This window comes from Salvelinus namaycush, chromosome 14 (assembly GCF_016432855.1).
Source record: "Salvelinus namaycush isolate Seneca chromosome 14, SaNama_1.0, whole genome shotgun sequence".
NCBI lineage: Eukaryota > Metazoa > Chordata > Actinopteri > Salmoniformes > Salmonidae > Salvelinus > Salvelinus namaycush.
The window spans coordinates 40,305,094-40,330,801 of record NC_052320.1 but is presented as its reverse complement, the minus strand read 5'-3'; the positions used below and the strand labels follow the sequence as shown (position 1 = coordinate 40,330,801).

Here is a 25,708-nt window from a genome sequence, read left to right as displayed (position 1 = left end):
TGGCTTGAGGACCAAGCAAAGCCTTCACTCTTCTCCCTTCAAGTAACCTCCAACATGTACACCCCATCCCGACAACTCATAACCCATATGCACATGGTGGGCAGTGTTAGGATCTCAGTGTACCCCTCTCTCTTCTGATTGTTCTCCCTTTCCCTCACTCTCCCTGACTTTCTCACTATCCTTTTTCCTAACTGTCCTCTATCCACTCCCTCCCCATCTCTATGTATTTGTTTATCTTCTTCAACCTTTTTTCCCCCCTTTATGTTCTTTCTGCCCTTCTTTCTTTCCCTCACCTTTCTCTCTTGTTCCCTCACCAGTCCTGTATCTGTTCTGACTGTGTTTTGTTCCTGGGTTCCTGGCTGAGGGCAATACTCTGGAATTCACAGGCCCCAGAGCCTTCTATTCTGGAATCCAAAAACCTACTCTGGAATCCAGACCCTTCTATTTAGCCTCTGCTAAATAGTCATGACAGTGTGGTGATCTTATGTGACAAAGATGTTTGGCATATTATTCCAAATGGATATCTGACCTAAATCCGTCAGATGATTGAATGTTTTGGTCTTTGGTTTATTAAAATATTACTCTTGCTCAGCTTGTCTTAACCCATGCATTCTTATTCAATGTGTGTGTGTGTGTGTGTGTGTTTGTGTGTGTTTGTGTGTGTGTGTGTGTGTGTGTGTGTGTGTGTGTGTGTGTGTGTGTGTGTGTGTGTGTGTGTGTGTGTGTGTGTGTGTGTGTGTGTGTGTGTGTGTGTGTGTGTGTGTGTGTGTGTGTGAGTGTCCCCAAATGGGTAAGTGTTGTGGTTGCTGTACAAGTCTCCCACAAGCCCATTAAATGAGATGGACTCATTGTAAAGGCTGAAATTGAGTAAATGGAACGGTGTCAAATACATCAAGCATATGGAAACCACGTTTGACTATCTCTTCCATTCCAGCCATTACAATGAGCCCGTCCTCCTATAGCTCCTCCCACCAGCCTCCACTGATGGGAACAATTGCTAGCTATAGAATGAGGTTTTGTTTCACCCTGACCTGATAAACACACATAGTAAAATCTGTCAACAAACAGTCCAGTAAACACAGCCATGTGTTTAGGCCAGCTGTGCCATACCGTTCCCAATTTGTCAGCAGTATGTGAGTGATTCCTCACAAAACCATTTTTTATTTGATACTTTTTACCCCCCTTTCTCCCCAATTTCGTGGTATACAATTGGTAGTTACAGTCTCTCTATCTCTGCAACTCCTGTACAAACACGGGAGAGGCGACGGTCGAGAGCCATGCGTCCTCCGAAACACGACCCAGCTAAGCCACACTGCTTCTTGACACACTGCTGGCTTAACTCGGAAGCCAGCCACACCAATGTGTCGGAGGAAACACCATACACCTTACGACAGAAGTCAACGTGCATGCGCCCGGCCCGCCACAAGGAGTCGCTAGAGCGCAATGGGACAAGGACATCCCGGCCGGCCAAACCCCCCCCCTAACCCGGACGATGCTGGGCCAATTGTGCTTCGCCTCATGAGTCTCCCGGTCACGGCCGGCTGCGACACAGCCTGGGATTGAACCCGGGTCTGTAGTGACGCCTCAAGCACTGCGATGCAGTGCCTTAGACTGCTGAGGGAGGCACTACTTGGGGGATTTTTTCAAAATTGCATCCATAGAATGGCCTTTTGGAGGAAGGATTGTTGCAATATAAGCATAATTGAGAAATAATTAATTAAAGTTGGCATATTTCTGACATTTTGGCCTTACCCAGGCCTCCTTTAAGACTGTTTCATATGTACATTCTACAAAGCAGATATTGGTGTCATATGAAGCTTTACCACTTGCTCTGTAATATGAGTAGTATCTTGATTTCAATAACAATGTCTTACATTAATGTATGAATATTGAAAAATATAAACATGAATATTGGCAAATCCAAATTTTGGATTTGGTGAATTCTTCAATATATTGTTGAACATACTATACTCTACCGGCATAGTGGCAGAGTCGGATCTCTGCTACTCTTAGAGTTATGATCCAATTTGTAAGGGTTACCAACAAATCGTCCCCCTCTGCTGCTGATTTGCAGGATTTGGAATGGTGCAAGTAAAAGGAGGGCTGTGATTGGTTACGTCACAGAGTTTCTAAACCGAGAGGCGCAACATCGCGAGACTTCTGGGAACGCTTGCAAAGCAGACCAAGACCAGGCCGTTTGGGATTTGTTCAAATCTAAAGGCACAACCAAGTAGTTGAACATGGCATTACTCCAAGTTTGTGTAAGTGACAAACTGACACGTTTTAATTTGAGTCAAAAACAACTTTATGTCGAAGGAGTACCTTTGATTTGAAGGCCTGCACATATGCAATTCGCCGCGAGACAACCTTTAGACCCGATGACATGTTTCTGCACATGAGCTTACAGTGCCTTCAGCAAGTATTCATACCCCTTGACTTATTCCACATGTTGTTGCGTTACAGCCTGAATTGAAAATGGATTCAATAGATTTTTCTTCTCACCCAACATGTTTTTGGGAAATTTTGCAAAATGAATATATTGAAAATGAAATACAGAAGTAGCTCATTTACATAAGTATTCCCACCCCTAAATCAATACTTTGTAAAAGCACCTTTGGTGGCAATTAAGTGCTTTGCACACCTGGATTGTAAAATATTTGCCCATAATTTTTTTTCAACTTCTTCAAGCTCTGTCAAGTTCATTGTTTATCATTGCTAGACAGACATTTTCAAGTATTGCCATAGATTTTCAAGACAATTTAAGACAAAACTGTAACTACGCAACTCAAGAACTTTCAATGTCGTCTTGGTAAGCAGCTCCAGTGTATAATTAGCCTTGTGTTTTAGGTTATTGTCCTCCTGAAAAGTGAATTCGTCTCCCAGTGTCTGTTGGAAAGCAGACTGAACCAGGTTTTTTAACTCCCTAGTCCTTGCCGATGACAAGCATATCCATAACATGATGCAGCCACCACCATGTTTGAAAATATGAAGAGTGGTACTCAGTGATGTGTTGTTTTGGATTTGTCCTTGTATTGAGGAAAAAATATATATTTCTTTGCCACAGTTTTGAAAATATAGCCACAGAAAAACACAGCCATTTTTCCAGCCAAAGAGAGGAGTAACAAAAAGCAGAAATAGAGATAAAATTAATCACTAACCTTTGATGATCTTCATCAGATGACACTCATAGGACTTCATGTTACACAATACATGTATGTTTTGTTCGGTAAAGTTCATATTTATATCCAAAAATCTGAGTTTAGGCGGGACGCTACTGTCTCACTTGGCAAAAAGCCAGAGAAAATGCAGAGCGCCAAATTCAAATTAATTACTATGAAAATTACTATAAAAATCGAACTTTCATTAAATCACACATGAAAGTTACCAAATTAAAGCTACACTGGTTGTGAATCCAGCCAACATGTCAGAATTCAAATAGGCTTTTCGGCAAAAGCAAACGATGCTATTATCTGAGTTAGCACCATTGTAAACAAAGAGAGATAAGCATATTTCAACCCTGCAGGCGCGACACAACGCAGAAATAAAAATATAATTCATGCCTTACCTTTGACGAGCTTCTGTTGTTGGCAATCCAATATGTCCCATAAACATCACAAATGGTCCTTTTGTTCGATTAATTCTGTCGATATATATCCAAAATGTCCATTTATTTGGCGCGTTTGATCCAGAAAAACACCGGTTCCAACTTGTGAAACATGACTACAAAATATCTCAAAAGTTACCTGTCAACTTTGCCAAAACATTTCAAACTACTTTTGTGAAACAACTTTAGGTATTTTTTTACGTAAATAATCGATCAAATTGAAGACGGGATGATCTGTGTTCAATACAGGATTAAAACAAACTGTAGCTAGCTTTCTGGTTACGCGCCTCTAACAAACAGTGCACAACAAGTGACCCTCGTTCACAATGGCCGTACTTCTTCATTACAGAAAGGAAAAAACCTCAACCAATTTCTAAAGACTGTTGACATCAAGTGGAAGCGGTGGGAACTGCAAGAAGGTCAATTAGAAATCTGGATTCCCAATGAAATTCCATTGAAAAGAGAGTGACCTCAAAAAAAAAAAAATCTGAATGGTTTGTCCTCTGGGTTTCGCCTGCTAAATAAGTTCTGTTATACTCACAGACATGATTCAAACAGTTTTAGAAACTTCAGAGTGTTTTCTATCCAAATCTACTAACACTATGCATATCTTATCTTCTGGGGATGAGTTTTAAACCACCTACGAAGGTGGTTTGAAATGTGTCTTGAAATTTTTGATTCCATGTGCTTTTTGGCTGTTCAGCCTGCTGGAAAAATAACAGATTGGGATATTCTTTTTGTCATTTAAAAATGCCAATGTGAGCAAGGCTTAAAACCTCTACGGGATTGGCGTCCCTCCACCGGGACGGTTGAGCTAACGTGCGCTAATGTGATTAGCATGACATTGTAAGTAACAAGAACATTTCACAGGACATAGACAGGTCTAATATGGGCAGAACGCTTAAATTCTTGTTACTCTAACTGCACTGTTCAATATATAGTAGCTATTACAGTGAAAAAATAACATGGTATTGTTTGAGGAGAGTGGACAACAACAACAAAAATGTAGGAACTGGGTTCTTGTCCGACTCCACACCCACCCCGCCCGGCCATCTAGATGTGTGAAAGTTAGTGTATAAGCTAATGATCTATCATTTATGACATTCCTGGGGATATGTGAACTTAAATGTTGTATTACCATATCATTTTTGTATGTTCTCTATAGTTAAGTACTTGAAAATGTATCAATTGACCAATTCGGCACATTTGGGCAGACTTGATACAAAATATTGTCCAGTATTGAAATGCTTCACTGGATCAATCTGAAATGTTGCACACACACAGCTTTGCACACACAATCTAAGTTGCACCTAAATTGCAATAATACATTATGGTCTTTCTCTTGCATTTCAAAGATGATGATTTAAAAAAAATATTATTATCTTTTACCAGATCTAATGTGTTATATTCTCCTACATTAATTTCAAATCCACAAACCTCAAAGTGTTTCCTTTCAAATGGTATCAAGAATATGCATATCCTTGCTTCAGGTCCTGAGCTACAGGCAGTTCGATTTGGGTATGTCATTTTAGGCGAAAATTGAAAAAAAAGTCCGATCCTTAAGAGGTAGAGACAGATCTGGGTCTGCAACATGTATGTGATGCTAACTCTAAAAGCACCTGCAAACCAGAAAGTTCAGTCAGACTATGGAACGGGTTTGTCCCTGAATGATTGATTGATACATATTAAAGAGAACATTGCTTTAGTGATGGGCAGTTTGACAATACGTCTCTGTCTGTGTCTTTGGTAATAGTGCACGGGGGTGGATTTATAAAGCCTGCAAATTAGAGTTGAGTCGAGTGGACACACACTCCCAGAAACCTCAGAATGACTGAGGCCTACTCTTATGTAAGCCACCTTTCCCCTAAACTCTAGCCTCTCTCTGGGTCTTGGTCCCTCATTCCCTCTATTCATCCCTCCCACAGTCCTCATTAAAGCCTGTATTCATCCCCTCTCCTTCTCTCTCCCTCCTTCATCCTCCTCCCCCTCCCTCCTCTCAGTTCATTTCTGTACAGAAATTCTTTGTCAGCCCTCATCCTGCTTTACCCCCCTATGTGCCCCGCTTCACTTCTCTCCCTGATTGGTTGTGAGCAGTTGGTATACAAAAACACACACACACATTTTGCATTGCGGTCTTGTTGGTCATATGACCGTATAATCTGAGAAGGGGTTTATGGTGGAGCTGTTTTTCAGCTAAAACTGATTCTGTTTTCTCAGATAGAAAACCTAGTCATCTTTAAGGACATGACAACACTGGTTTTGTTAAGGACTGTGACATTATGTATCCTACAGTATGTGGACTGTGGATGTGTGGTGAGTGACATCAGGTCCAGTGGCAGTAGCCAGTACAGTAGGGACAGAGATGAGATCATAGGAATCTGATGCAAGGCTATTTTGATTTCAGGCAGGTGATTGGCTAAGAGATTCTGGCTGTGAAGCTCATTGGTCAGGCTATGTAGGCTATGTTCATTTCTGGTTGGTTTCAGTGTGCTGGCCATCAGTGCTGATTGGCTGTGACAATCAAGCTGTGAAAGATAATTAGCTCAGGCTTGACAGTTTTTTTTTCTACTTATGAGATGTTTTCTGCATCAGCTAGCCAACTGTGGAGTTTCACTGGCCCAGAAACTGTGACGGATGAAAATACTTTCTCCCTTGCCCCCTTCCCTGTGCGCTTGCTCCCCCTCTCACCTCCCTCTCTCCCTCCTTCTCATTCTCTCACTCACACACACACACTGACAGCTCCTGGTGGGCTCTTTTCTCCTCCCTGCTCCCTTGTTCCCCACACATTCGTCCTCAGGGTCTCACTCTCTCTCTTTCTCCCTCAGTGGATAGTGGCCCTATAGACTCTGTGAAAACTTAACCCTGCGTTCAAACTGCAGTCAACTCTTCCTTCAGTTAACTCTGCATTCAGTCTTCGGTCAGCTCTTCCTTCCGTTAACCCTGAAGTTTGTCACCCTGCGTTCAAACTGCAGTCAACTCTAGTCAGTTAACTGTCACTTCTTGTCATCCTGAGGCTGCATCAAGACGACCCTACGATGCGAGGACTTCTTCCAGGAGCGCTGGGTCTGTGGGATTTGTGCTCGCTGGAGCGTGTGTTTGTGTGCTCCATAGGCTTGACGTTGGCTGGACTCTCCCTCCACTCTGTAGAGTGTGTGATCAGTGAAGCCTGGACCCAGCAGAGCTGCTGTTCTATGTCTCTCAGGCTGATAGCAGGACAGACTGGTATCAGGGTCTCCTAGGTCTGTGGACTCAGTGGTGACTCAGTTGCCTGGACTAAGTAGCGGTTTAGCTGGGTCTGCTCTTGGATTAACGTAGCAGGTGTAAAACAAAAGCCTGAAACTAGATCCCCCTTCATACTGGTCTTGACGAGAAGAACGGAAACTGTTGGGAGAGGTTCTCTTCTGCACTGTTCAACCAATCCAGTAAATGTGGAGGAGTTAATATGGCGTGTCACCTTCTTAACGTCCAAAAGCGGAAGTCGCGTCACAGACTCCTGAAACCATAACATCTGGTTGTTGGGGACTTGGCAGAGGCTAGCTGTTTGATGGACAGACTGGACTATGGACTCTGCTCTGAAGAAGGCCCTGTGCTGGACAGTGGACTCTGCCTCAGTGGATCTTATGCTGGGGCCAGATACTGTACTCAGTCTTGATAGTATTCCATTGGCTCCTACAGAGGTTATTCACAGTCTTTGTCTAGTGGTAGTGGACCTTGTTCCAAGAGGACCAGACAGTACGTGTGTCCAGTGTGATGAGTGGACCCTTGGCTCAGTCCTCCTCCCTGCTGTGGGACAGACCCCACTCTCCTCTGAGGTGTCAATGACACCCACCCCCTCCCGATGACCCCCTCCCCACGTGAGGCTGTGTGAGGCTCCATGCACCCCCTCGTCATGGAGGTCATCCTCAAACTGATAACTGCTGACGCCTCTCCATCTCCCTCCCCCACCACCGTGAGTCTCCACCTGTATACAGCGTGTGCCTGTGTGTGTGCGCGTGTTCATCTATGTCGGACCTCACAGCCCACGTGCACGCATTTCTCAAAATGTTGTTGTTCATCGTATATACATGTGTACAGACATCCATGTCTGTATCCATCCATATATAACCGTCTAGGAATGTTAATCTGTCTACAATGTGTACAAATGTCCTTGCATTACATGAACCGATGCGCACCCACGTTGAAACACAACAGAGCATTTGAGAGACTGTGAGTTGCGGTAAGAGACCAAAGGCCTGTACTGAGGAGCTTTGAGAGGACTTTGTTTTGACGTCATGGCGACTGAAAGCCTGTGTTGCGATGGCTGGGCTAGGGAAAGCCACAGTGTTTCAACAGGCTCCCAGTTTAGTTTAGTTTAGTCGGTGTGTTTTTTTTTTCCTGCTGGAAGCGGACACAACAGGCTTTTCTCCCAGACCCCTCTGAATTCCTCCACACAACAAAAGTTAGCTGCTGGCGAGCTCGAACTGTATGTTTGTGTGCATAGTAAATTGCTGCTTTGCCCAGCGTCACACAGAGTTATGTAATTGTCCGTAGCTATTGAATGGACCTCATTGTTGTCTGATTGGAACCCCTTAAAGACACAAATAAAGCGGATTTCCATTACAAAACTCTCAGAGCTGCTTTATTTGGCAAGGCTGGGTGGGAACTGAGGCCATCAGGAAAGGAGAGGAGTAGAGAAGAGAGGAGAGGAGAGGAGAGGAGAGGAGAGGAGAGGAGAGGAGAGGAGAGGAGAGGAGAGGAGAGGAGAGGAGAGGAGAGGAGAGGAAATTGAGGTTAAATGGGGAGGAAGAGCAGGAGATGGAGGAAGAGAGGAGAAGAGGGGAGTCATTAAGACGGGGAGAGGAGATCAGGAAAGGAAAAGCATTGGGAACTTGTGTTAATCAGTTTGCCTTGCATTGCCCTAGAGAGGGAAATTCCAGGGCCTTAGTCCATTACAGTGTCTCCCAGTCTGCCAATCGTATACTGAGCTGTGCAGTAAGCTCTCCCTAGTCCTAGTATAGAATAGTACTGCACTGTAAGGTCTGCTGTGTACTTACTACTGGTAAATGATTTACACTCACATGCTCTGATGTTATATCTAGGCTTAATTCAGGTGGACACACACACAGGGGAGTCACAGAGATATCCACAGTGGTTAGTCAGGTGGAGTTCTCCGGGGTGTGGCTATATTGTACAGTGGGTGGCACTACAGTATGTAACTCATTACCATGTACGTGAAGTGGTGATACCTCAGTCAACTCCTGATAAGGGTGATGCATGCACTGAACTTGAGCCCGCAGATAGCCAAAGCCATTACAGATAATGGTGAATTTGTGAACTGCAGTGAACCTAAATGGAGTTTTCACTTACCCACTTACTGGTATGTGCCCTTATCAGGAGTTGATTTATGGCTGACAAGAGTTAGTTGGGTGAGGGGTGCAGGTATATATCCAATGTATGACACACATACTGTGTATCGTACCATATATGTATCCCATTTTCAACCTATGAAGCAGTCAGGGATAAACGTTGCTCTGTCATGTGAATGTGCTTTGTGATTGTCTACTGTATACAGACTGTATGCTCCGTCTAGGCGTAAACAATAAGGTGTGCTTGTCACAGGTGTATTGAGTTTAGGGTATCTTTTCTCCGTGGCTAAGTACATCTCTGTTGGTCTCTCTCTCTCTCGCTCTCCCTTTTCCTTCCTTTCTTTGAGATCTGAACTTTAGACTCCAGATTAGCTTTACAACCCTTGACCCCTAGCTTCTAAGGATCAGACGGAACAGTGTAACTATGGTAACGTGTTCCGAGTGGGTGAGGATCTCTAGGGCATTGGAGGAGTCTGCTTTCATAAAGCCCTTATCAGTGCCTGTCCTCCCTTATAGCTGAGAGGGGCATTGGGAAAATGAGGGATTACCATTCTCCTCTTTCTGGTGTGTGTGTGTGTGTGTGTGTGTGTGTGTGTGTGTGTGTGTGTGTGTGTGTGTGTGTGTGTGTGTGTGTGTGTGTGTGTGTGTGTGTGTGTGTGTGTGTGTGTGTGTGTGTGTGTGTGTTCTTGCATCTGTACCTGGACGCATGCTCGAAGTCTTGCTTATTGTGCGTTTTAGGCCCGGTTTATGGGGAGGGACTCCTGTGCCAGTCTGTGAGTGTCTCTGAGCTCTTCGTTTATCACAGGCAAGCTTGTATCTCAGCGCTGCTTCGCAGGGCACTCAAGTTCACTGTGGTCAGCTGACTCAGCCATTCTTTGGCCTCCCTCCTTTATCTATCTCAGTCAGTGGCCAGACAGCTATTTTAGTGGGCCGTTTCTGAGGCCACAGTTAATCCGTGTCATCATGTCATTTGATCTCACTTCTGCAGTTAAAGCCATGTAGCTTAGTCTTACCAATGATGACGCTTATTTAAAAAGTGTCATCCTTTTTATAATAAGGCTGTAACGTAACAAAATGTGGAAAAAGTCAAGGGGTCTGAAAACTTTACGAATGCACTTTAATTGGACACATTATTGGATCTGGATATATAGGCCTATGGATTCTCACTTTAGGCATATGGTTGAAATGCGAGATTTTCTCATTCTCTGATTCATTTCCTTGTCAGTCGGCAGCACATCTTGTTAATTGGGACTTTTCACTTTAGCTGTCATCATAATAATAGGCGTGTTCTCTTATTGGGCCATTAAAGAGATTCTCTGGTAATTTTGTGTACTTCTTAGCCAGTATACTTTTTAGCCAGTATTTCTGAAAGTAGTACTCACGAGCCAAAAGTGGTCCCCGAAAAAATGACGTACTATGTCACATATGTGCACCACGTCATTGCTCTCTCTGTGTCTCTCTTGCCGCGTTCAAAACAACTGGGAACACGAAACTGGGAACTAGGACATTTCCGACTTCTTACTTCAGTGTGTTCAAAACAACTGGCAACTCGGGGGAAAAAACAAGCTCAGACTGGGAAAACATCTATTTGAATGGTCAATCCAACTCAGAATTCCAACTCGGGAACTCAAGCCTCTTTCTAGAGCTCTGACTTTCCAACCTGAAGATCACGTATGTCATGATTTGATATTTTTCTGAGTTCCCAGATGTTTTGAATGCGGCAGCTCTCTGCTGTGTCCACTGAGCCCTTTCTGCCCGCCGTGCAACCTCATTGGATAATGCTGGGCAGGCCTTTTGCTAGCTGTCACTCGAATGCGAGGGCCTGAAGCTCATTGGCTAGAATTCAAATTAGGTAGGGTGCTGGCCTATGTGGGAGAAAATGTAGGGGAAATGTCTCAGCAGAGCTTCAAGAAAAGAGTGGCTTTCAAACTAGGGATTTCGTGGCTAATTGAGGTAAAACAGTAATTCTGCTCATAGATTATTCATGTAGACTACGAACTACAAATTGACACATCCAGTCCAAAGCAGGAGGTTTCAAAGTTGTCATTGTATGATTAGGATTTCACAGTTTATATACAGTTGAAGTCGTAAATTTACATACACTTAGGTTGGAGTCATTAAAACTTGTTTTTAAACCACTCCACAAATTTCTTGTTAACAAACTATTGTTTTAGCAAGTCGGTTAGGACATCAACTTTGTGCATGACACAAGTAATTTTTCCAACAATTGTTTAGAGACAGATTATTTAACTTATAATTCACTGTATCACAATTCCAGTGGGTCAGAAGTTTACATACACTAAGTTGACTGTGCCTTTAAACAGCCTAGAAAATAACAGAAAATGATGTCATGGCTTTAGACGCTTCTGATCGGCTGTGTACCTGTGGATGTATTTCAAGGCCTACCTTCAAACTCAGTGCCTCTTTCCTTGACATCATGGGAAAATCAAAAGAAATCAGCCAATATCTCAGAAAACAAATTGTAGACATCAAAGTCTGGTTCATCTTTGGGAACAATTTCCAAACGCCTGAAGGTACCACGTTCATCTGTACAAACAATAGTGCGCAAGTATAAACACCATGGGACCGCGCAACCGTCATACCGCTCAGGAAGGAGACGCGTTCTGTCTCCTAGAGATGAACGTACTTTAGTGCAAAAAGTGCAAATCAATCCCAGAACAACAGAAAAGGACCTTCTGAAGATGCTGGAGGAAACAGGTACAACAGTATCTATATCCACAGTAAAACAACATAACCTGAAAGGCCGCTCAGCAAGGAAGAAGCCACTGCTCCAAAACCACCATAAAAAAGCCAGACTACGGTTTGCAACTGCACATGTGGACAAAGATCGTACTTTTTGTAGAAATGTCCTCTGGTCTGATGAAACAAAAATAGAACTGTTTGGCCATAATGACCATTGTTATGTTTGGAGTAAAAAGGGGGATGCTTGCAAACCGAAGAACACCATCCCAACCGTGAAGCACAGGGGTGGCAGCATCATGTTGTGGGGGTGCTTTGCTGCAGGAGGGACTGGTGCACTTCACAAAATAGATGGCATCATGAGGCAGGAAAATTATGGGACATATTGAAGCAACATCTCAAGACATCAGTCAGGAAGTTGAAGCTTGGTGTCACGCCCTGACCTTAGAGAGCTTTTTATGTCTCTATTTTGGTTTGGTCAGGGTGTGATTTGGGTGGGCATTCTATGTTAATTTTTCTATGTGTTGTATTTCTTTGCTTTGGCCGGGTATGGTTCTCAATCAGGGACAGCTGTCTATCATTGTCTCTGATTGGGAACCATACTTAGGTAGCATTTTCACACCTGTGTTTTGTGGGTAGTTATTTTCTGTTTAGTGTTTTCTGCACCTGACAAAACTGTTTGTTGTCGTTTCTCGTTTTGTTATTTTTGTTCTAGTGTTCAGTGTTAATAAAAATCATGAACACTTACCACGCTGCGCTTTGGTCCGATCCTTCTTCATGCAACGATGACCGTTACAGAACTACCCACCACCAAAGGACCAAGCAGCGTGGTAAGAAGGAGGACTGGACATGGGAGGACATTTTAAATGGCAAGGGATCCTGGACGTGGGAGGAGATACTGGCCTTGAAGGATCGCCTGCTCTGGGAGCAGGTAGAAGCAGAGAGGAAGGTGAAGGCAGCAGCTAAAGCGGAGTGGCAATGTTATGAGGGAACACGGCTGGCAAGGAAGCCCGAGAGGGGGAGGCACACGGGGTGTGTGGCAGAGTCAGGTTGGAGACCTGAGCCAACTCCCCGTGCTTACCGTGGCGAGCATGTGACTGATCAGGCCCCGTGCTATGGGGTGATGCGCACTGTGTCTCGGCCGAGCATTCACAGGCCGGTGTGCTCGGGGCCAGCGTCCCGCATTTGCCGGGTGGAAGTGGGCATCCAGCCAGAACGGGTGGTGCCAGCTCTGCGCTCGAGACCCCCAGTCTATCCGGTGCCTCGGCCAAGGAAGAGGCCTTCTGTATGTCTCCCCAGCCTGGTGAGTCCTGTGCCTGCTCCCAGAGCCAGGTCTCCTGTGTGTCTCCCCAGCCTGGTGAGTCCTGTGCCTGCGCCCAGCACGGAGCCTCCAGAGACGGCCTCCAGCCCAGAGCCTCCAGAGACGGTCTCCAGCACGGCGCCTCCAGAGACGGCCTCCAGCCCGGAGCCTCCAGAGACGGCCTCCAGCCCGGAGCCTCCAGAGACGGCCTCCAGCCCGGAGCCTCCAGAGACGGCCTCCAGCCCGGAGCCTCCAGAGACGGCCTCCAGCCCGGAGCCTCCAGAGACGGCCTCCAGCCCGGAGCCTCCAGAGACGTTCTCCAGTCCGGAGCCTCCAGGGACGGTCTCCAGTCCGCTCCCTCCAGGGACGGTCTCCAGTCCGGAGCCTCCAGAGTCGCCCTCCAGTCCGGAGCCTCCAGCGACGCACTCCAGTCCGGAGCCTCCAGCGACGCACTCCAGTCCGGAGCCTCCAGCGACGCCCTCCAGTCCGGAGCCTCCAACAAGGGGGCCCAGTCCGGGGCCCGCAACAAGGGTGCCCAGTCCCGGGGCCCGCAACGAGGGTGCATTTCTGACCAACTGGGAATGTAATGAAAGAAATAAAAGCTTAAATAAATCATTCTCTCCACTATTATTCTGTCATTTCACATTCTTAAAATAAAGTGGTGATCCTAACTGACCTAAAACAGGGATTTCTGTACTAGGATTAAATGTCAGGAATTGTGAAAAACTAAGTTTAAATGTATTTGGCTAAGGTGTATGTAAACTTCCGACTTCAACTGTATATATTTTTTTATTAACTAGGCAAGTCAGTTAAGAATAAATTCTTATTTACAATGAAGTCCTACCCCGGTCAAACCCGGACGATGCTGGGCCAATTGTGCCCCGCCCTATGTGACTCCCAATCACGGCCAGATGTGATGCAGCCTGGATTCGAACCAGGTACTGTAGTGACGCCTCATGCACTGAGATGCAGTGCCTTTGACTGCTGCACCACTTGGGAGCCCAACAATGCCGCATTCAAAATAATTGGAGCTCATTTGTGAGTGGTGTGTGTGTGTGTGTGTGTGTGTGTGTGTGTGTGTGTGTGTGTGTGTGTGTGTGTGTGTGTGTGTGTGTGTGTGTGTGTGTGTGTGTGTGTGTGTGTGGGTTGCGATTGTGCGTGCGTGGCATTTCTGAAACTGTCAGACTGGTTGAGCTTGTCCCGCTGCCACCTTTCTTCAGCTGCTGTTTGGCACAGAGAGATTCAAAGATTTGATGTTATCTAATTTACACTCCCAGCCACCCTGCTTTCTGTGCTCTGTTAGTCAGTTTTTCCTCCCTGAATGAATGTCTGTTTTCAGAATGGAAAAATTAAACACAGATTAAGCAGGGAGTTTTATATAAATAGTTATATCTCGAAGGGTTTCGTTTCTATAAATGCATGTCAAGGTCAAAAAGTTGTTTACGGAATAGGTCAGATTTGTTCATTTTGCCCTTTTTTGGAGAACATCCTGTTTCCTCCAGTTTTTTTCTGAGAAACCATTTGCATTGTGTAATACATTTTGATTAATACATATGCAATACATATGATGAATGTTCTTGTGTGACAGTGAAAACGAGAACCTTGAGGTGAAAATACATAGTGAAACTATAGGGCTAGGCTACTGTGTTCATAGAAGGAATAAATGTTCCGCTTATTTCCACCAAGTTGTTTGAAATCATTAAACATGAACAATACAGATCGCGGGCGGTTTGAAATGTCTCTGACAAGTCTTTTTTTTTACCACAATCGGAACATGAGCGGAGAATGATTGACGTTTGAGCACTTCTTGCACTTGGCTCTAGGCGGGATTGCAGGAGGATGATGTCACCACTTTCGCGCCGTGGGGAGGGGGAGAGGCGCGTCGGGGAGAGGAGGATAGTCAGTGTTCAGGTACACTAAATGTGTATACATAAATTAGGGGAGTTGGCGTGAGCAAGGAGCGAAGCTCCGGAGCGGGATACATGAATGAAGTTGCCGGATAGACTGAGGGAATAAGGGAACATGCATTGGGAACAAGTACTCCGATTGGAGAATGGCAAGGTGAGAGAGTTTTCGCTGCCTTGCAGTTTCGCTGTCCCTTGTCTTTTCGAAAGTATCAGGTGTCTCTGTATTTTGGAGCGTAATGGTTTCAATAGACCGGATTTTAGTTTTCTTACAGCTGTCTCAATTACCGGATGCTGTGGTTTTGTATTTTAATCATGTCATTACAGCGTGGTATATGTCATCGGTTAGTCATATTGTGCCGACAGGTGAGGAATTTGCCGGTTTTCTATTTCCCAACTTCGGCGTGCAAATACCCTCTCTCCCCATCCCTCTTGCTCCTGTCTGTTCGGTGCACTGTAGCATATGCCAGTGTCAGTCTCTGATGCGGAGAATGGCCCCAGGGAATGTGTTGACAGTTAGGTTAGTAAGTAGTGAGCATGGCCCTCGACTTTGTCGCTACTGGAGTTGTAGGGCTCCGGGGATTCATGGTTCCCAGTCTATTCTAACTCCGAAACTATCATGGAGTGCTAATCGAATACCACATTTCCCATTTAGATAGGATGCTTTTTGTACACTGGTGCTTGTTGGCAGAAATCAGGTCGATGGCTGAAAAAGCAAAGGTTGTCTGTAGGTAGACCTAATCTGTGAAACAATGTCAACACTGTAATCGCAAATCCGACATCCTGTCATACATGATGTTCTCCTACATTGTACTGGGCACACTAGTGATTAGGTTCAATGATATTATCCACCTCCACTCATGATTAACAATTTTTTACTGATGACAAGCGTTGGATTTCCTCTATGGTTCAGCCTGCATGCCATGCTACACAGTCAGTATTGTCTGGGCATATGGAAGGAAATTGGTGATTTTTCAGCTGCTTCCTTTTTTCTGTTTTCTTTGTGGAGCCCATGGTATAGAAATATTGTGATCATGAATTCCCCTCTCCTCCACCAGATTGAGCGGTTGGAGGTGAGTGGCTTAGCTCAGACCCCCCAGGCAGTGTCGTGTGCGGAGGATGGGTCTTTCTCTGGGGGTGACGATGGCACCCCGGACCCCCAGCGCACCAAGCAGGCCATCGCCCAGCTGCAGCAGAAGATCCTGAAGCTCACCGAGCAGATCAAGATTGAGCAGACGGCCAGAGACAACAACGTGGCCGAGTACCTCAAACTGGCCAACAACGCTGACAAGCAGCAGAGTGCCCGCATCAAACAGGTGAGCATTGTTTTATAATCAGAGTTTTTATTGTTTTGATATGAAACGCAAAACAGTTGAATGACAATACACCAGACAGATCTACTTTTACTGGATAACAGCACTGCTAAATGTTAGAATATATTACTACAATACAGTGCATTTGGAAAGTATTCAGACCCCCTCACTTTTTCCACATTTTGTTACGTTACAGCCTTATTCTGAAATGGATTAAAAAATATATATATCTCATCAATCTACACACAATTTTTTGTACTTTTTTGCGAATGTATTAAAATAAAAAACGGAAATATCACATTCAGATACAGTACCAGTCAAAAGTTTGAAGTGGACACACCTACAGCACTCATCCCAGGGTTTTTCTCTATTTTTACTATTTTCTACATTGTAGAATACTAGTGGAGATATCAAAACTATGAAATATCACATATGGAATCAAAAAAAGTAACCAAAAAAAGTGTTAAACAAATCTAAATATATTTGATATTTGAGAATCTTCAAAGTAGCCACCCTTTGCCTTGATGACAGCTTCGCACACACTTGGCATTCTCTCAACCAGCTCGGGTATGACGCTACAAGCTTGGCATACATATATTTGGGGAGTCCCCCCCCCCCCCCCCCTCGTGACAGAGAAAATAAGTTAGTCGTTATGGCCCACTAAAGTTAATTTCCTGCAATTCTGCACATTTTACCATGTGGCTTAGAGAAAATGTTGCAGTTTTAAAGCACGTTTGCTGCAAATCTACTCATTTTGACATTTTATAACTCATTTCATATAATTCTACTAATTTTGCTATGGGGCAGAGAGAAAAATGTGAAGTTTTACAGGTAATTTCCTGCAATTCTACACATTTTGCCATAGGGTGGAGGCAAATGTTTGCAGTTTTTAATATGATAATTGATGATTAATGGGTTATCCCGGTTGGTAATTCGACCATGCTTACTACGTTTAGATAACTGGCCGCTAGACTAATTTACCAATCTAAAACATCTTTGCTGACATGGGCTAATTGAGTTGATGCACAACCACTTTTCCAATTTGCACCTTGTGTATTATATTCCATTATTCTAACTCTCAACAGTAAGTTGAGACCCTGACTGAGCACCTGCATTTAAAAAATGGTATTGACCCACGTGTAGATGAAGGGGAGGAGACAGGTTAAATAAGGATTTTTTTTTTAAGGACATTTAGAGCGTGAATGGGAGTGCCTTTAAATGGGGTATGGTAGTAGGTGCCAGGCGCACCGGTTTGTCTCAAGAACTGTGACGCTGCTGTTTTTTCATGCGCAACAGTTTCCCATCAAGAATGGTCCACCACCCAAAGGACATCCAGCCTACTAGACACAACTGTGGGAAGCATTGGAGTCAACATGGGCCAGCATCCCTGTGGAACGCTTTCAACACCTTGTAGAGTCCATGCCCTGACAAAATGAGGCTTTTCTGAGGGCAAAAGGAAGGGGGGGGCAACTCAATATTAGGAAGATGTTCCTAATGTTTGGTATACTCAGTGTAAATGTCATATTAAACACAGCAATCTAAATGTCCTATATAACTGCAGGTGTTTGAGAAGAAGAACCAGAAGTCAGCACAGACCATCCAGCAGCTGCATAAGAAGCTGGAACACTACCACCGCAAGCTGAGGGAGGTGGAGCACAACGGCATCCCTCGCCAGTCCAAGGACGTCCTCAGGGACATGCAGCAGGGCCTAAAGGGCGTGGGGGCAAAGGTCACAGGCTTCAGCGAAGGTGTGGTGGACAGCGTCAAGGGAGGCCTCACCAGCTTCTCCCAGGCCACGCACTCTGCTGCCGCCGGGGTCGTCTCCAAGCCCCGAGAGATCGCCTCGCTGTTCCGCAACAAGTTTGGCAGCGCCGACAACATCCCCGGGCTGAAGGACTCCTTGGATGACCCGTCAGGTGTTGAGGAGGGTTTGATGGGGGCCGGGGGGAGGTCTCTGAGCCTCGCAGGCCACCACCACCTCCAGTCCAGCCCCAAGTACGGCAGCGAGGATGACTGCTCTAGCGCTACCTCAGGGTCGGCAGGGGCCAACAGCACGACTGGGGCCCCCGGAGGCCCCCCCAGCTCCAAGGGGAACACCCTGGAGAGGAGCCAGAGCTCCAGGCTGGACATGCTGCTGCAGGAAGTGCAGGAGCTGAGGGAAGGCCAGGGGAGACTAGAGGAGAGTCTGGAGGGACTTAAGAGCCACTATCAGAGGGACTACACTGTCATCATGCAGACCCTACAGGAGGAACGATTCAGGTAAGGAAACAAGAATCACTAAATAACGAGAGAGAGAGAGAACTGTATGAAAAACTCCATTCAAAGATGGATAAGGTTAACATTTGAGAGGTTATCTTTAAGTGAAAGATAACCATACAGATACACAGAAATGACAGAAACACCGTCATGCATCATTCAGGCAGAGAGAACAGCTGTAGACTACTAAACTGTAGAGGTGTTTGTACAGACAATTTAGTAAAGACACTACAGGAACAGAGGTCTCCATTTAAGTATATTTAGGCAAATTAACAGGAGAGAGAGAGAGATGTGTTTAGGCAAAAAAAATACAGACCATCAAAACTGAGGGACCCTAATGAGCTTTGAGCATGTCTACTGATGACTATGTTCTCGCAATTAACCACACAGCTATGGTTAAACCACTGTGTTGAAACCTTTGATAAGAGTCTGAAGCATAACTAATGAAGAAATGGATGGATGAATGAATGAGAATACAGCCTGGACTGAAGACTTTTTGTATCGATCTTTCCATGACTTCTAATGAACTAAGTCCACTGGTTATTTCACACAGTTTCTGTGTTGAGACTGCTACCTGTATAACTCTTAGAGGACACTTTACCAAAAGGGATCATCCACTAGATTCAGCCGCAGACCGATTTTTTTCTTCTTGAGCGGATGGTCGGGAGGCCGGAACATACAAATTGACCGCGAGAAGCCCAAAGAGATATAATATTTGACTGGAACATAATCATTTCAAACCTTGCTTACATTTGTATATGATCACGTATCTCTATTATGCATGGTAATACTTTGGAACAGATTTCTTAAATTAAAATAACTTGGAGCTGATTTCCTGGTGTTTTTTTTGTTCTTTATGTCCAACAATGAGTTTATGCTCAGAAAACTTGGGTTCTGCGGTAGCTCCTCCTCCTCCTCACCCTCTCTCTGACTCACCTGTTGTGCTTCTATTCTGCTTGATCTTTTTATTGTCACATCTGTTGTGTGTGTGTGTGCGTGCCGGTGTGGTACCAGAGGGAAGAGTTGTAGATCTTATTAAAGTGTGACTCTAAACAGGTCAGGTGAGCCATAATGAGATCAGACTGGTGAGGTGATTCACCTAATCACACACACACACACGCATGCACAGACAAGCACATTATGTGTTTATTCACATTTTTCCTGAGACACATTTTGTACATACTGTATTCACAAATACTCACATTCATATCCAGCTCTCTTTTTTGCCTGTTCAGTTGCTTTCCACTACTAATAACACCAATCGTCCTGGTCTCCTCCCTCCTGCTGAGAGTACGTGATTGGTCAGTGTCATCCTGCTGATTATCTGCTATTGGTCAGTCTTATCGACAGACGAGTAAGCATGTGCTAATCAGCTCACAGATAGCCAACCGTCCAGTCAGTTGTCATTTGACCTGAAAGCTCTTTAGGCTCTTTTCCAGGAAAAACTGGAACCTCTGTTTCTCTAAAGGGGTACACGAGACAGCGTGTGTTTGTCTGTGTGTGTGTGACTGTCCGCCTCTCTGTATCTCTGTCCTGTGTCTATGTTTGCGTGAGCTATAAGACTAACGTTTGTGTCTATATTTGGGTATGTCTAGGTGTGAGCGTCTGGAGGAGCAGCTGAATGATCTGACAGAGCTTCATCAGAATGAGATCCTAAACCTGAAGCAGGAGCTGGCTAGCATGGAGGAGAAGATAGCCTATCAGTCCTACGAGAGAGCCAGAGACACACAGGTCAGTCACACGCACAACCACACACACACACACACACACACTGTACAAATACAAACTAGATAGCCAGACAATTGTATGATTGTGATTAATTTCACAAACACAATTTCATCTGAAGTCAAACAGAAAACCTTGCAGTTGTAAGGAATGAGGAAGAGGCACGATAATCTTTCTTCTGTGTGTGGGAGTACCAGGTTATTTTACAGTTCACCATTCACCTGGTATTTAAATTTGATGACAATACATGATAATGACTTAATATTTACAGTTGAAGTCGGAAGTTTACATACACCTTAGCCAAATACATTTAAACTCAGTTTTTCACAATTCCTGACATTTAATCCTAGTAAAAATTCCTTGTCTTAGGTCAGTTAGGATCACCACTTTATTTTAAGAATGTGAAATGTCAGAATAATAGTAGAGAGAATCATTTATTTCAGCTTTTATTTATTTCATTCCATTCCTAGTGGGTCAGAAGTTTACATACACTCAATTGGTATTTGGTAGCATTGCCTTTAAATTGTTTAACTTCAATCAAACGTTTTGGGTAGCCTTCCACAAGCTTCCCACAATAAGTTGGGTAAATTTTGGCCCATTCCTCCTGACAGAGCTGGTGTAACTGAGTAAGGTTTGTTGGCCTCCTTGCTCGCACACACTTTTTCAGTTCTGGCCACAAATTTTCTATCGGATTGAGGTCAGGGCTTTGTGATGGCCACTCCAATACATTGACTTTGTTGTCATTAAGCCATTTTGCCACGACTTTGGAAGTATGCTTGGGGTCATTGTCCATTTGGAAGACCCATTTGCGACCAAGCTTTAACTTTCTGACTGATGTCTTGATGTTGCTTCAATATATCCACATAATTGTCCTTTCTCATGATGCCATCTCTTTTTCGAAGTGCACCCGTCCCTCCTGCAGCAAAGCACCCCCACAACATGATGCTGCCACCCCCGTGCTTCACGGTTGGGATGGTGTTCTTCTTTTTTATGGCGGTTTTGGAGCAGTGGCTTCTTCCTTGCTGAGCGGCCTTTCAGGTTATGTCGATATAGGACTTGTTTTACTGTGGATATAGATACTTTTGTCCCTGTTTCCTCCAGCATCTTCACAAGGTCCTTTGCTGTTCTGGGATTGATTTGCACTTTTCGCACTAAAGTACATTCATCTCTAGGAGACAGAACACGTCTCCTTCCTGAGCGGTATGACGGCTGCGTGGTCCCATGGTGTTTATACTTGCGTACTATTGTTTGTACAGATGAACTTGATACCTTAAGGCGTTTGGAAATTGCTCCCAAGGATGAACCAGAATTATGGAGGTCTACAATTTGTTTTCTGAGGTTTTGGCTGATTTCTTTTGATTTTCCCATGATGTCCAGCAAAGAGGCACTGCGTTTGAAGGTAGGCCTTGAAATACATCCACAGGTACACCTCCAATTGGCTCAAATGATGTCAATTAGCCTATCAGAAGATTCTAAAGCCATGACATCATTTTCTGGAATTTTCCAAGCTGTTTAAAGGCACAGTCAACTTAGTGTATGTAAACTTCTGACCCACTGGAATTGTGATACAGTGAATTATAAATTAAATAATCTGTCTGTAAACAGTTGTTGGAAAAATGACTTGTGTCATGCACAAAGTAGATGTCCTAACCGACTTGCCAAAACTATCGTTTTTTTAACAAGACATTTGTGGAGTGGTTGAAAAACGAGTTTTAATGACTCCAATCTAAGTGTATCTAAACTTCCGACTTCAACTGTATGTTTTGTTTCATTGGAATCCATAAGAACCAGCATCATAATGTACCAGAGAGTTAGCTTTTGTGTTGAGTTCTTTCACAGGTTAGTCCCAGAAAAGTAACCATTGTTTCAAAGTAATTTCTTATTAAATACCAGGGCATTACCAGCTAAAACAGGACTGTAAAATTAACTGAATACCATGTCTGTGTACCATAACCTCAGTGGGTTGTTTGTCTGTAAACAGAGCATTTCCGTGTCTGTAAACCACATCTCCTTTTGTCCTGCATGAGGTTGTGGGTGCATGCCCTTGCCTTGTCTTTAACCTATCCCTCTCTTTGATGTTTTAAATTAAACGCTAGAGTTTTACATGTAATGATCTTTGTTATTTGTCTGTGTAGTAGTACTGAGTAATACTATGTGTAAACACACTTCTCTTGACCTGTCCTGTAGGAAGCCCTGGAGGCGTGTCAGACACGTATCTCTAAGATGGAGTTGCAGCAGCAACAGCAGCAGGTGGTCCAGCTCGAGGGCTTAGAGAATGCCACAGCCCGGACACTGCTGGGGAAACTCATCAACGTCCTCCTGGCCCTCATGGCCGTGCTCCTGGTGTTCGTCTCCACCGTGGCCAACTGTGTGGTCCCCCTGATGAAGACCCGCTCCCGGTCCTTCTCCACCCTCCTCCTCATCCTGCTCTTCGCCTTCATCTGGAGGAACTGGGACGCGCTGTCGGGCTGCTCACACCGCGCCCTGCAGCCACCCAGATGACCGCGTGGAGACGTGTGTCTCTATGACTACGCATGGGGGTGGAACTCTGTCCACACACACACACAAGAAGCAGGAACGGCCTAACTGCCAATGGGATGTGGTGGTTGTGTTGACGGACTCCGAGGAATGAGCCTAGCTCAATGAGGTGGGACTGAGGAGAAAGTCAGAGAAGGAGGTTAAGATGAGAATACCACTCAGTTCTGACATTCATTTAGGAAGAATGAGACTTTGTTTACATTTTTGGAGATCAGAAATTGTGTTGTTTTTTTTCTTTCACAGGATGCATCCTGATACTGTTTTATTTCCTAGGAGTTAATCAAGTATATTATTGTCGTTATTATTATTTCTAATATATATATTTTTTTTTTCTTAAAAAAAAAAAATTCTGTGCCATGTGGCGTTAAGCTCCTCCCACTCTGCACAAAGAGGAGCTGTCAGGAAACTGATTGGAGGTTCAGCTCAGGCTCAGACCCTCTGCAGAGAAATGCTATTCTGATTGTCTGCCTTTCAGGAAGAAAGTGCTCTTACCTGGCTGTTATGGGTAGAATATAAAAAGATGAATGAATGCCCTCGCACTTTTTCCCCACGCGATGGATTGATTCTGAGATCAGAAGGAAGCTTTCTACAGAGGACTCTTTGTTTCCCGGACAATACTTTGAGGGTCACGCCTAGAGACTCCTCGTGCTTCCTTACGGTTTCTACCAGCGATCATTTACATCCTTTTCAATTAAGATGAGGTGATATCATGAATGATAATGACTTCTAGAGTGTGGCACCAGCTTAGACAAGAGGGAGGGTTTAACAGTTAGGGCCATTCGCCACAGAGCCAGCAGAGACCAAAGGTACAAATAAGGCCACTTTGCAGGAAATGTGGAGTTGCCATGATACTGCTTTCACTGGTGCCCACCCATTGTTTCAGCTGAAGTCCGTGTTGAAAAGCACAACTGTATCCACTGCCGTGCTACTGTTGTCCAATGCGCTGCCTGTATTACGAATGTGACTCACTCCATCACTTACTGTTCTCTCTTTCCCTTTCACTCTCTTTTCATCCCCATGTTTCCTCCAACATTCTGTACTATGTGCCAAAACTCTCCTGTTGCACCTGGTTTATAAATAGGGAGGTTTTTATGTTCTTTCTTTCCTTGGTATGTAAAGAGAAAAGGCCCAGAGCAGGTTATATAGCCTTGTGGGGATGAGGCAAAATGTCAATTACACCCTATTCCCTTTATAGTGCACTACTTTTACTGTGTATAATAGAGAATAGTGTGCCATTTGTGATACAAAACATACAGTTCTCTTCGACGATCAGACAATTGTACATACGGCCGACTTGTATGTCTCACCTTGGATTTGAGGTGTAAATAATATTAGCCTGGTTCCCAGATCTGTTTGTGCTTTATTAGCCAACTCCTCTGATTCATGGTCATGACATTGCAGAAGAATTGACCAAACAAAGCACAAACTGATATGGGACCAGACTAACAGAATATACCTTAACAAGGCCACTTCTGAGACACTCACTGTTAATGATCTGATATGTGTTTCCTAATCTGGGTCCTTGATCACTGTTGAATATGCTGGCTCTCAATCCATTTTATCCTCCAATTCATCTGTTCAAGGACCTTCAGTCGACCAAGCTGACATGAATGAGTCCATCTGAAGTCCATTCTGCAGCTCCATTAGGAGCTTGTTTGAGGATAATAACTGATATTGGCAATAGCTTTCTGGGACGCTAAGTGGAGAAACACTTTGTACATTTCTTCCTATACATAGCCCTCTCTGGTGGCTTAGGCCTATGTTCAGGATCATTGAAGCAGATTTAAACCAGAAACTGCACTGAATTTGTCTCATCTCGAAATAAGAATTCATGAAACTCAATGGATATTGTTGCACACCAATCAGTTTAAAGACACTGTTCATTGTTTTGATCTTGAACGTGCCACAGGTGAATGGCTCCTGAGTTGACTTTGGTGTGACCTTGCCGTGTCCTCTCTGGTGTATGGTAGGGTTGTGTGCTAAACCACTCCAGTGCCTTCTGATGTCCTTTTCTAAGTGTGGGACAATAAAACTGCATTCCTGACTAACTCCTGGCACTCTGACTTTGTGTGTGTGTGTGTGTGTGTGTGTGTGTGTGTTATTGCATGTGTACCTGGACGCACACTCATAGTCTTGTGTGTGTCTGTCTCAGGCTCTCTCGTCTCCGGCTCTCTCGTTGAGGATGGGCAATTATTTAAAGTCATGTCGTTAAACAGATTAATGAATTAAGAGAGATTCTTAAACTGCCTGGACTAAACTTTGTCTAGATGAGATACATTTTACATTATTAACTAAGGAACAAAGTAGGCTTAAGCACTGATAAATGTTTATTGTGGATTGATTATAGAATGAATCAGTCCTGTTGAAGTTCATGTACTAAGCCACTAGATGGCGATCCTATCCTGTTTTATAACTCCTTAGTTGCCTGACGTGACCCGCAGATGATCTGTGCGCTCGAATTGAGCCTTGAAACACCTTCTTTACAGTGGGTATAGAAATGTGAGATACATATTTAGCTTTTCAATGTGTGTGTGTGCGTCCGTGTCCTTTATGCAGTATATATATATTTTCCCATTCATATTTCCGAGCTGTTCATGTCTAAATGTCAGTCCATATGGGGCGGAGAGGCAGTGGAGTGCTGACGCTGTCCCTGTGCAGGGGTTGTTTCTTATCTGGCAGGAAACAGGTTGGTGGGCAGAGCGCAGTCCCAGTCCCTTACCACCCTGGACCCACTACAATTTGCATATTGCCCAAACAGATCTATGGACGACGCAATCACCATTGCACTGCACACTGCCCTATCCAACCTGGACAAGAGGAATACCTATGTGAGAATGCTGTTCAATGACTAGTCCACCTGGACAAGAGGAATAGCTATGTGAGAATGCTGCTCAATGACTACAGCTCGGCTTCAAAAAACATAGTCCCCTCTGAGCTCTTCATTAAGCTCATGGCCCTGCGACTAAACACCTCCCTCTGCAACTGGATCCTGGACTTCCTGAAGGGCCGCCCCCAGGTGGTAA

The 25,708-nt window shown here is 44.4% G+C and overlaps 1 protein-coding gene across 2 annotated transcripts in view; it reads left to right on the top strand.

Annotated features, from left to right (window-relative positions):
- LOC120059515 (transmembrane and coiled-coil domains protein 1-like) overlaps window positions 1-24,727 on the top strand; it is a 68,717-nt gene extending 43,990 nt beyond the window's left edge. For both annotated transcript variants that reach the window (XM_039008635.1, XM_039008634.1), the window contains exons 4-7: window positions 15,912-16,169; window positions 17,728-18,425; window positions 20,018-20,153; window positions 22,335-24,727. In XM_039008635.1, the coding sequence (XP_038864563.1) occupies window positions 15,912-16,169; window positions 17,728-18,425; window positions 20,018-20,153; window positions 22,335-22,649 (1,407 nt within the window). In that variant the 3' untranslated portion in view covers window positions 22,650-24,727. The remainder of the gene's footprint in view (window positions 1-15,911; window positions 16,170-17,727; window positions 18,426-20,017; window positions 20,154-22,334) is intronic.
- The last annotated feature ends 981 nt before the right edge of the window (window positions 24,728-25,708 follow it).